Source organism: Cucurbita moschata, unplaced genomic scaffold, assembly GCF_002738365.1.
Source record: "Cucurbita moschata cultivar Rifu unplaced genomic scaffold, Cmos_1.0 Cmo_Scf00022, whole genome shotgun sequence".
In the NCBI taxonomy this organism is placed as follows: domain Eukaryota; kingdom Viridiplantae; phylum Streptophyta; class Magnoliopsida; order Cucurbitales; family Cucurbitaceae; genus Cucurbita; species Cucurbita moschata.
Window position 1 is genome coordinate 299,795 of NW_019268538.1, and position 12,460 is coordinate 312,254.

At 35.8% G+C, this 12,460-nt stretch overlaps 3 protein-coding genes across 3 annotated transcripts; all 3 read left to right on the forward strand.

Moving 5' to 3' along the window:
- The first annotated feature begins 3,043 nt into the window (after nucleotides 1-3,043).
- On the forward strand, nucleotides 3,044-4,503 carry LOC111459608 (bidirectional sugar transporter SWEET4-like). The gene is made up of 5 exons (XM_023102596.1): nucleotides 3,044-3,146; nucleotides 3,231-3,267; nucleotides 3,442-3,823; nucleotides 3,943-4,062; nucleotides 4,144-4,503. Exons 1-5 carry the CDS (start codon nucleotides 3,104-3,106, stop codon nucleotides 4,357-4,359), a joined length of 798 nt encoding a protein of 265 aa, XP_022958364.1. The 5' UTR covers nucleotides 3,044-3,103; the 3' UTR covers nucleotides 4,360-4,503.
- Nucleotides 4,504-5,592: 1,089 nt separating this feature from the next.
- On the forward strand, nucleotides 5,593-9,013 carry LOC111459723. Its single transcript, XM_023102746.1, has 5 exons — nucleotides 5,593-5,736; nucleotides 5,947-6,181; nucleotides 6,308-6,364; nucleotides 6,572-6,646; nucleotides 8,895-9,013. The coding sequence occupies exons 1-5, from the start codon at nucleotides 5,650-5,652 to the stop codon at nucleotides 9,011-9,013; spliced, it is 573 nt and encodes a 190-aa protein (XP_022958514.1). The 5' UTR covers nucleotides 5,593-5,649.
- An 869-nt stretch (nucleotides 9,014-9,882) lies between these two features.
- Nucleotides 9,883-12,137, forward strand: LOC111459837 (30S ribosomal protein S6 alpha, chloroplastic). Its single transcript, XM_023102915.1, has 2 exons — nucleotides 9,883-10,500; nucleotides 11,718-12,137. The coding sequence occupies exons 1-2, from the start codon at nucleotides 10,108-10,110 to the stop codon at nucleotides 11,955-11,957; spliced, it is 633 nt and encodes a 210-aa protein (XP_022958683.1). The 5' UTR covers nucleotides 9,883-10,107; the 3' UTR covers nucleotides 11,958-12,137.
- The last annotated feature ends 323 nt before the right edge of the window (nucleotides 12,138-12,460 follow it).

Below are 12,460 nucleotides of genomic sequence, written 5' to 3' on the forward strand. Positions count from 1 at the left end.
CCCATTAAAAAAAAAAAAAAAAAAAAAAAAATCATTACACAACCTAATGTTTTTGAATTATTGCACCCATCAATTGCCTTATTGACCATAGTTCATATACTATCGCATAAACTAGGTTTAGGGTTTAGGGTTTAGAAGTAGAGAGTTGTCGTCGTAACAAGGTGATAGGACAAAGATAACTCTATCTATTCTATCATTCTTTACAAATTTTTTTCATTTAATAAACATAAAATTAAAATATTTCAAACTCGAAGCTTAAGACTAGCCCACTCAATTGAAGAAATAGCGAAAGGCGTGGAAACACAATTAGGTGAAAAATGTACTTTAATAAGTTGGAACAAATAAGAACGTCACTAGCAAGCATCAAACCAAATGAAGGGACGTGGGGCTCATACATCAAATCAAATTGAAATTTGAATGACCTAAAGAAACATACAACCAAATAATCAATCCAATATCTGCCAGAAGCATCTAACTAAATTTTGAAAAAAAAAAATTGTAAACAACGTAGAACTAATTTTCAATAATATTCTTAAATTAAACAAATCTACTAAATACCAAATAAAAGCTTTAATATCGTATATTTTTTTTAATCTTTTGAAATTAAAAACGGTGTAAACTTTGGGTTTCAAATCATATACTTAATTTTTCTAATTTGACAATTTATTTTTTTTTAATTTCTTGAAGGAATAAATAAATAAAAAATACACAGTTCAGATAAGATTCAATGAATTGTTCCTTGTTTAGTGGTGTGTTGTCAATCAGAACTGCAGAACTGGGAGCATCAAAAGAAACGTCGTATTAATTGGGAATAAATGTAATATATAATAACATATAAACACAATATCCCACCTTATGAAAAAGATTAAATACATGTCCAGGCTTTCTTCCAAATATTCTTTTTAATTACTTTTTATTTTTATTTATTAAATTATGATTTGAATTTAATCATATAATAAATTGAAATATTTGATCAAAAGTTACTGGGATTTAACAATTTAAAGTCATTTTTAAAATTAACATTATTGCGAATTTTATTTTGAATATTCTTCGTAACGTGGTCAAAATTTAATTAAAAAAAATTACGAAGAGAATTTAAATATTTGATCCCTTGAAAATACATACTAATTTACCATTTTTTTTACCTCTTCCTACTCTCATCCTTAGTCGGTCTAGTAAACTCGAACATAATTACAAATAATTATTTGAAAAAAAAATGTATTATCTTTTTATGAATCATTGCTTTGATTACTCTGTAATTTTAGTGGGAAAAATACTATTTTTTTACCCAAATAATCAAATTAAAAGAAAAAAAAAAGAAAAAAAAAGAGTAGGAAATTAATTCATTGCACTTAGAAACACTATGGCACGTGTCAATAAATCATTGGAAATATGATAATAATAATAATATAATAACAGTACAATGTCAAAACGCACCCGCTTAATGCCACATTCAGGAGCTAGTATAACTCCATGACCGCTTCACTCGGTATTTGTGATCTACCGTCTGCATTTCTTATTTTATATTAAATAAATCATATATATATAATATATCTTTAGGAAGTTAATTAATGATTTAAAGCAATTATAGCTCCACAAGTAAAGCTATTTTTTTTTGTGAATATTGATTTTTCTAATTTTGTTAAATGCATTTATTTGAATTGAGACAATAAATACATATTACACGTCAAAATGGAGTCAATATTTTTATTAGAATCTGAATAATGAAATTGAAATTAAAATGGAGAGTATAAATTTGACATTTAACGTTGACTAAATGAGTAATAAATTCAAATGAGAGAGAGAGAGAGAGGGGGGAGAGGAGAGAGAAGGCAGAATAAGTGGGGGTTTGACTATATTTAACAAGTTACCATGTTCAAGGCAAGTTTGGGATAAGGTGGACTTAAATTCAGTGGGAATCTGCTGCATGCACAACCGCCATCTGTTCCCTCCAGTTTCTCTCCTCCTCCTTTCTCACCATTTCGCTACATCATTTAGGGATATGTTCGTGACGTGTTGGTTTTAGTATCATCAAAATGTACAAATTATCACATTTTATGTGTCATCTATGGACCGACCAATGTTTATTTCATTCATTATCTACCACATCAACCCCGATATTTAATTTCCGATCATACTTCAAGTACTTTTTATTATAATCCAAACAACTGTATTCAATCCCGTGAGTAGGTGTAGCTGTGAGATATTGTCTGCTTTAATCTTTTATGTATTGTCATCAGTCATTAGTGTAACAGTTCAAGCCTACCGTTGGTAGATAGTATCATTTTTTTGACTTTTTCTAAAACTTCCCTCGAAGTTTTTAAAATGCATTTGATAGGGAGAGGTTTGTTCTCCTCCACAACTGATGTGAGATCTCATAATCCACCCCCCTCGAGATCCAACGTTCTCACTGACACTCGTTCCCTTCTCTTATTGATGTGAGACCTCTCAATCCACTCTCTTTGAACCCCAACGTCCTTGCTGGAACACCGCCTCGTGTCCACCCCCATCGGGGCTCAGCCTCCTCACTGGCACATTGCCCAGTGTCTGGCTCGTATACCAATTGTAACGACCCAAACTCCCCACTAGCAGATATTGTTCTATTTGAGCTTTCTTTCAAGGTTTTTAAAATGTGTCTACTAGGGATAGATTTCCATCCTTATAAAAAAAAAAAGTGTTTCGTTCTCTTCCCTAACCGATGTGGGATTTCACACCCTTACCAATCTAACCCCATTGGATCGGGATTTCACACCCTTACCAATCTAACCCCTTTGGTGCATGCATCCTCGTTGGCACACACAGTCTAGTGCCTATTAATAATAGATATTATTCATTTTGATCTATTATACAACGCGATAAGACTTACAATCTTAAAATGCATCTGAACGTTTCGTCCCCATCGACCTACATGGGATCTCACAATAGTTTTTGAAGGTAGTGCCGACCTCTCTCCTTATCTCTCTCCTTCTTGATTCCCTTCCCATTCATTTCATGTCTTGCAAGTCACCAACGCATTACACTCCCTTCTATATATATACTAATACAAGGCTCTCGTTTCCACTCCCACGCACAACACTTGGTCTTATTTTCTCTTTCCTTCGCCATGGTTTCTCCAGATGCCATTCGAACCGTTCTTGGAATCTTTGGTGGGTTTCTTTAAAAACATCTTTTCCTCTACTTCCCTCTCCATTTCTCGATCCATCAACTAATTTCTTGCTTCTTTTTTCCAGGAAATGTCATCTCCCTCTTCTTGTTCCTCTCCCCAGTGTAAGTTCTAGCCGACCCACAAATTTTTTTCTTTTAATTCTCTGTTATATCACTAATAATATCTTGCATGCCGCTCCCTCTCCCATTAAAGGAAAAATAAATAAATAAATAAATAAACCCAACCGATAGAGACAAAAATGAGCATTAAATTTCTCTTAATTTTGATGTTTGTAGGCCGACCTTTATCCAAATATGGAAGAAGGGATCGGTGGAGCAGTACTCGCCGATGCCGTATCTAGCCACGTTAATAAACTGCATGATGTGGACGCTGTACGGCCTGCCTATGGTGCACCCGGGAAGCCTACTCGTCGTGACAATCAACGGCTCCGGTACTGTCATCGAGCTTGTCTACGTAATCATCTTCTTGGTTTACTCCGACGGCAAGAAGAAGCGGGTGAAAGTGCTTCTGGTGTTGCTAGTTGAGGTCATCTTCGTGGCGGTTTTGACCCTTCTGGTCCTCACCTTGGCTCATTCCTTCCACCGCCGTTCCGCCATTGTCGGCACCGTTTGTATTGTCTTTAACATCATGATGTATGCGTCGCCACTCACTGTCATGGTCAGTAAAAATATATTTATTTATTTATTTATTATGGAGATTAAAATATGTTTTTATATTATATTATCCACGTAATCTGATGACGTGGCCTCACGAGTTTTGAATTGTGTGTGATTCAGAAACTGGTAATTAAGACAAAAAGCGTGGAATATATGCCGTTTTTTCTCTCCTTTGCATCGTTAGCCAACGGCGTCGTTTGGACTGCTTATGCTTGTATCCGTTTCGATCCGTTCATCACGGTAAATATAAATCCGCCGTTGATTCTGTTATTGACGATAAAAACTGCATTAACGGCGTTTTTTTTTTTTTTTAAATTTCAGATTCCGAACGGCCTCGGGACGTTGTCGGCACTTATTCAGCTCATTCTCTACGCCACCTTCTATAAATCCACTCAGCGCCAAATCGCCGAGAGAAAAGGCCAAATCCATCTCTCTGAAGTCGTCGTTAACTGCAGCTACCCACTGGACAAAGCCGCCGGTGGTGTGGCGGGCACTGCTCCTGTTTCAGACACGACGGCGCCACCCCACAAGACTTGACCGGCGGTGGGCGGCGAGATGGATGAGTTGGATGCGTGGAAGTAAAAACCAATTCATATTCAAAAAGAACTTTTTTTGTTCATGATTTTGGGAATTATATGGTTTTCATAATAATAATAATAATGGTTTTATTTTTCTTCTTTTCGGGAAGGGCATTTAGGACATTTGCACCACCTTTTTTTTTTTTTTTTGGGTCTTTTTGTTTTCTGAAGAAAAAAGAAAGGAAACAAAAAGGCGCTTTTGATTTAGATTTTCGTGCTCTTGCAATATATTTGGAAATTTGAAGTGTTCATAAGTTAGGTTTGGAATTGTATTGTGGCTTCTTAGTACTCTCAAGAAATTTGAAAATGTAATTATTATTATTACTGTTTTGTGAAAAGTGGTAAAACTTTTTCCATGGGAGGGTAATTTTTTTTATTTATTATTAAAATAATTTGACCCTATAATTATGCCAGTTTCATCTCGAATGATATCTTTTAACAAAAAAGACAACGGTGTCTATAGTAATATGGACACTTAAAAAAAACAAGGGGTTAAAAAATAAAACAAGGGGTTAAAAAAACAAGTTGTGTCTATAGTAATAATTTGATTTTATACGAATTAAACGAGTTGTTCGTAATTACAGTTTCATCTCCATTTTATTCGTATAATATTGGTTATCAAAAGTTCATGGAGCTAATGAGAGGGTGTGGTTCTTTTATTCAAGTACCGAAATCAAGACTTGATGAGTCCTAATTTATAATCACTTTCGCTCGATCGAACAATAAATCCTTAAAAGTAAAAGTTCGATCGTTCACTCGGGATTAAAATCACATTTGATTATCTTAAAACAAAAAAAAAAAAAATCACCTTCACCCATAAACTTTTAAAAAATTAATAAACTTTTAAAAAATTAATAAATATTCATCTTTAAAATTTGGAGTTCTTATAATATAAATATTAAGTTAATGTTAGATACCGAAAAAAGAAAAAAGAAAAAAGAAAAAAGAAAAAAGAAAAAAGAAAAAGAAGCATATATCATGGTATTTAACACAAAGTGAGTTGAAGTGCATGTAATATGGGAGAGACTAAAAACTTAATTTAATAAAAGATTTAAATCATGAAAATAAAAGGTCCCACAATTTGACGACTTCAAATCAGCGACCGGACATTTTTCCCGCCATAACAAATCGCTGTACTAAATTCAACCCAACTCGTCGCAATTCCAAGATCTGATCTCGCTGAATTTGATTTGATTTGAGTTGAGAAAGCTGATAGAGAAGAAGCTGTGGCAATGGGAGAAACGAATCGATGGAAGGTGACCTATACCAAGCATCTCAAGCAGAAACGCAAAGTTTATCACGCGGTTTCTTAGGCATCCACCTCTCCAGCAACAAGGTCTCTCTTTCTTCTATAATTTGTCTTCACTGTACATCTTTTGAATTCGTAGATTTGTTATTCTGCTGAAGAACTTGTCGAATTTCTGAGATTTTGGACTGGAAAGTATGGAGTTATCTAGCATCAGTGGCGTTGAAGCCTAGAATTTGAATTTTCTTATTCTGATTGTTAGACTAGTCGATTTGTTCTAATGATTAGATCGACACACAGATGATGCTCTATGATGAGTGCGCGAAGCTTCTAGAATGCAGGCTCTTAAAGCAAGATGAAGTAATTTACTCCCGCGAAACGCTTATATTCAACCGTTACCTTGTTGACACTGATGCTTCTCAGGGAGATCATAAGCTGGAGTCTGGTCTGAACTTCCAAGCAGGCAATGATAAGATACCTGAAAAATCTGTTGTGTTGCGAGGGAAAAACTTCCGAAATAGCTCTGTTTGCTTTGGTAATTAGTCCCTCCTTGGTTCATTTTTTTTTAACTGTCTCCATAATTAATGAGCACGTAATGAAGTTCATTTCTCTAACTGATTGGATTATGATTAATATTATTCTCTGTTTGTGACTTAAGCAGGTGCAGATAAGAATATGACTCAGCCGACTCTCAGCCCTTCGCATAAAATAATTAGAGGTAACTTGCATTATTTGGCCAATACACCATGTCTGTTGTTGTTTCTCTCCCAATTGTTATTCCAAAGTAGTTTTGGCGATCATAACTTGGGCTATAATTTTAGTCATACTGGTGAATACCATTTACTTCATACGTGCTACTGTCATCATGTGTGTAGCAATGTGCTTTTGAATTAGGTTCTAACACTGTCATTCCGTTTAATTTCAGAATTTAAGAAGAGCAGATTGAAGTGCTATGGGTCGCCACAAACTAGCCCAGACACTAGAATAACAGAGGAGACAGGTTAGTTCATGACTTGTTTTCTTGGTTGGTAAATCTTTTTTCTTGGGGAGGGGGGCAAATGTGCAGTGGTTTGGTAGAGAATAATGTTGATGAATATGAGACCTGCCTTCTCGATAAAACATTGGAAGTAACATTGCTAACTCCTCTACTCAGCCTCAGAGCTAGACATATAAATAGGTGTTGTTTTTCTGAACTCCAAGTAACCTAATTACCTCCCTGGAATATATAGAAGCCATGCCAAAGGTAACTTTAATTGGAAGGTTTTTGGATTTAAACTTAAAAACATAATATAAAGAGAGAAGATATGAAAAAAGTTTATATTAGTGATGAGAACCGTAGTTGGAAGAGTTATGATCTGATCCCTACAACTTAGATTACACAAGATCGAGGATTCCTATTAAGAGATTGTGTGGAAGAAAAGAAAATTTGACAATTCCCCAAGTTGACAACCGTGTAATAAGTTCTGTTCTGGAGTCCTACATTTACATTCACTATAAAAGGAAGATCACTATCTCTATTGGCATGAGGCCTTTTAGAAAAACAAAAGTAATGTCATGAGACGTTATTCTCAAAGTGGACAATATCATATCAATGTGGAGGTTTCTTGTTCTTAACAAGTGGTATCAAAATCACGCCCTTATCTTAACTTAGTTATGTCAATAGAATCCTTAAGTGTTGAACAAAAAAGTTGTGAACCTCGAATGCGTAGTCATAGTGACTCAGGTATTGAACAAATGATATACTTTGTTCGAGGACTCTAGAGAAAGAGGCTTCAGGGGAGGCTCTATGGTGTCCTTTGTTTGAGGGGATGATTGTTGGAGTCCTACGTTGGCTAATTAAAAGATGAATATAAGTGAGAGACCCTATCTCCCTGAGTTTTTTTTGGGGAAATCAAAAGCAAAGCCAAAGCGAGAGTTTATGCTCAAAGTAGACAATATCATACCAACATGGAGTTACTTCTTCCTAACAAATTTATCTCTCGTAAAAAAAGGGCATGCTACAAGAACTTACAAATATTTATGATACTTAGGGAAGGAAGATCTAGCTTTTTGAGCCATACAAAAGAAAAATGCGAGGACTTATTTGGAAAAAAGATTTGACACGACTTAGAAACAAGTGCATTTTGCAATATAGTGGGAAATTGTATAGCCAGAAAATACAAACTATGCCTTTGACCGAGAAGATGATGCTTTCTGGAGATTGAATTTGAAAAGATCAGCATGCAAAGTTCCATGGAGTAGAATTGTTCTAGTTTCTCGATCCTTTCGTTACACAAATATTTGGATGAAATATAAAAAACATTATTATCTATCAATTAACTTATATTTAAGAAGATTTTCTGTGGTTTGTGGATTGTGAAGAAGATTCTGAAGTTTGCAAATATGGGAAGAGAATGAAGAGGAAACAAAGCATCGAGTCATATAAAGACCAGCTCAATTGCCTTGCCAATATGGACCAATTCTATATGAAGTATTTGTAGTCTACCGTGGATTAGCTAGCTCACTGGTGAATGATTCATTGCCCCAAAGTTTAGGTTTCGATTGCTGTAAGATGAGAGATCGACCGTAGCTGCCATGGCAGTCGGTACTGAAGAAATAACCATTATTCTTTCTTGGGTTGAAATTACTTGTGAATCCAAAAAGTTTCTGATCGAAGTGACGGTAATGTTTTAGGTCCATGTCACCAAATCTGTCACATATAGCTGACACTGAGGTTTCGTTCCTCCTCTTTCTTGTCTAAAACGTTTACAGCTACCTCTGGAATTCAGAATGCATTGAGTTCTGAATAAATGGACCATTATTGACCTTTAACCATTATCTCCAACATTTGACCCATTAATACTTTATTTGCTATTTTGTGATTGAAAACGAGACATAGAGGGCAATGTTCCATCTGAACGAACAGTGTTCCTTGTAACCCTGGTTCTTGCGCAAGGAGAAGAGTAATTGCATGTTAGATGGCTGAACTTTTGATTTTGAGGTAATGAAAGAAATAACAGCAATATGATTGATCTAAAAAAGCCAGAAGCTTTGTTTTTTGGAAGAACCATCAAGAGTCATTTCTTCTAATTTTCTGATTGATTCTTGTTCTGCATAGTTTTTGGGTTCAACAACATTTGAGGAAGGAAAATCGAATCTCAGACCTCTTGGTCGAGAATAGATATTAATTACCGCTGAGCTATGCCTACTTTGGCAAAAATTGCGTAGTTTTACTTCTTATACCGAAGATTTGTTCTGCGGAATGGTAGATTTCTTGTGCAGTGTTGCAGTCGGTCGTTTAGCAAGGATTGATTCAGATATCAGGGATAACAGCCAGGGATACCAGAAGCTTCCCTTGCTGTTTCCACATTGGATTGATAGAACCTAAATGTCTTGAAATATAAAAGATCACCAAACTGCAAGATAACTCTCCAAATATTTAAGCTACTTGGATGAAAAAGACCATAACAACTACCTACCTTGCTTCTTTCCCGCTCCTTCTATATTTGTAACCAAATACCATAACAACTCCCCTATCTAATAACTAATATACCCCTTAATAACATTCCTATCATGAATATTCTGGATTTATATGAAAGCTAGCATGAGAGGATGAAGAAGCATTGCTACTTGCAGTTTACCGTTAATGAATCCTTCAAGATAAGATCCTTGGATTATCACTTGAAATTGGTTTAATAATTACACTTCATATCTTCTGGTCAACTTCGTGTATGTATTAGAATTTTTCTATGATTGTATGTCATCATGATGAAGTGTTAATCAATTGAAAGGTAAAGTGCACGTGCCTCTCTTGGTATGGGTATTAATATATTTTCTGGATTGCTATGGGACCTTTGGTCTCATGGTATAGTAGAGCTCGGCAACAGAAATTATGATACAAGAAAAGACACAAGCTTTTGCATTTCTGGTGAAGATGAAAAGGGATCGGGCAGAGAGACTATGAAAAAAGGCTTTACGGCATGGTTTGTGAATGGTTATTGATGAATTCTGTCTGAACTCTTTAGTTGCTTATGCATTATACTTTCCATATTCATTGGTATGAAGAACAAAAAGGATTGAGTTCTCAAGTTTGTTTATGGATAGACTTGGACTAGACTGAAGAAAGTTTAAATGGGTTATTGTGCTACGTACTTCCTTGCTACATTCTAAATCAAAATTTTAAATATATTTAATTAAACAACAATAAACGGCACCTTAAATAGGAGGTTATTACACTTCAAATTTCCTCAAGTCATAAACTGAGAATAAATCACCGATTAGGGCGATTTTGGAAGTTGGGGAATAATTTTGTTACTGGTGGCTTTTACAATTTACCTAAATCAACCCAGCCGAAGTGCTTCGTACCCTCATGAACGTGATATCGGCCTGCACAAAGGTCTACGGGTAGAGTCTTATCCATATCTATCTTCTTGCCACTGAATTTCCGAGTCTGCCTCAACAGCAGAACTCATTCAAATTAACATGGCCTTCACGTCCACTCTTACCGCTACTTCTTCAACCTCTCCCCTCTCCTCCAAACCCCTTTCCCTTCCTCAATTCACCCCTCACATTTCCTTCCCCTTTACCCTCAGATCCTCCAAATCCCTCTTTTCTCCCGACGGAATCGACCCTGCTTTGGGACTCGGATTATCCGTGAAAGCCCAAACTCTTGAATTTTCAGGCTCGTTCTTCCAAGGTGGGTTCGGGACTGAGGATGAACCCCCTGCTTCTCCGGGGACAGGCTTCGCTGTTGACCTTGAAGATAAGGAGGAGCCTCAATGCCCTCCTGGACTTCGGAAGTACGAATCTATGGTGGTTCTGAGGCCTGACATGTCTGAAGATGAGAGACTCGCTCTCACCCAGAAATACGAAGAGGTAGTAACATTTGAAACGTTGGTACTTTCATGTTACCTTTCCCTTCCTCCTAAATTCTCTTTTGTTTATGAGTGAAAGAAAATGCATACGAAGGAAAAGTGAAAATTTATAGAACTTTTGTATCTGTGAGTTAAGTCAATTTGTTGCTGTGTTTCAATTTTGTTGAAGATTATATACTCCTTGTGGTCTTCCTGAGAAACCACTTGCAAATGAATGAGTTAAGAGCTTTACTGAATCAGAACATTTAGACTGTAGTTTTTACAAGCTAGTTGCTTTTATGGGAATGCTAACGAGTGCGTGTAAGTAGAATTTAGGTGGCGAGTTTAGAATTTAGAATTAGTTTGTAGTCTAAATTATGGGTTTTGTTAGTCTTGATTTGTATAATATAAATTAATGTTGCTTGTCAGATTAGCTAGCTTATAGTTTGGAATAGACAAATCAACATTTTGATCTCATGTTGCACAAAACTTATCCCGAACCAACTTTTTGTGCTTGAGAATATAGTTTGGTGTTGAACGACTTTGATGTGAAAGGCACCAGCTGATTTGTTGTAAAGATGACAGTGGCAGCGTGAGACCATATTTATGAGAGAACATTCAAGAAAGGCAGGAAAGAGATGAAAGTTACCATACAATTTTGGAAAAGTTGCATGATCCGAATTGCCACATAGTTGCTTGAATGGGCAGTTCATTTCTAAAAGGGAACTGTTTGCTTGTCATGTTCTTTACAAGTATGCACACCTTATCATAAAGACATTGGAATACAAAGTTTGTGCAAAAAAAATTTTATTGCTCTTTTGATGCATGTGTATTGTTATGATAAAATAAAGTAATATCGATATCATCTTTGTGAAAGATTTATTTTAGCTATCCTTGATATAAGTGGAGAATTCTGGTTGTCATGTTAAAGGTTTATGTGCTGTAAGCATAAACCAATGATTTTTTTTTGTAGTTTTTGTTTGTTTTTTATTTTTCCGTTCAACCAGTGGAGGTGGATATTTGAGCCTCTATCTCTTGGTGAAAAACGTATTCCTTAACTAGTTTGATTGTCTTCAAGTTGGCAATGATGATCTTAGTTGATTGAATAATTTTGGTCTTAGCTCTATATAAGCAAATGATTCTTTGGTCAAAGGGACAATCATTGGTGGATGAGAGTGAAGCTAGTTTTGTTTTCTTTCCGCATAGTGTTTGATAAAGAATGGCCCATTTTTTTTGCAGTTGCTTGTTGCTGGGGGTGGCATGTATGTGGAGGTATTCCACAAAGGGGTGGTTCCACTAGCATATAGCATCAAGAAGAAAAACAAAGCTGGTGAAACAAACACTTACTTGGATGGAATCTCTCTCCTCTTCACCTACTTCACAAAACCCGAATCAATGGGAGTTCTCGAGGCAGCACTTCAAGCAGACGACGACGTTGTTCGATCAATGAGTTTCAAGGTAAGGAAACGAAAGTACTAAGCATGGGATTGTAATAAAATTTGTTGGTCTTTTTTCACATCAATTTTATTCAAAGCAATGGAAGAGATGTTGTAGTTGCAGTTTGTGGTTTTCCTTTCCAGAATGAGTGCCTGCTATTGTGACAACTCTTTATGGCCATTTAGGCTTTTATCCATAACCATCTGATTGGTGCTGTGTTTATGAGAGGGCTTCCAATGGAAGTGCTGTTTGAAATAGGAAAAAGGTTGGATAGAGAAAAGAAAAGGAATGTAGATTAGATTTAGATTTAGACGTTGATCTTTCGTAGCTGGAAAATCCACTTAGTGACCGAGAACCTTTTTTAATGATCCACCAATCACTGTCCCGTTCTGTCAATCGATCAACACACTCCGTTCAAAGTGCATTTGGATTGAAAAGGAAAAAAGAAAAAAAAAGAAAGAAAGAAGTACGAGCATGGAGTACTAGGTAGAAGTTGTGGGGCTGTTTTCTAAATTATTTTCGTTTTTTTTTTTTTTTTTTTTTTT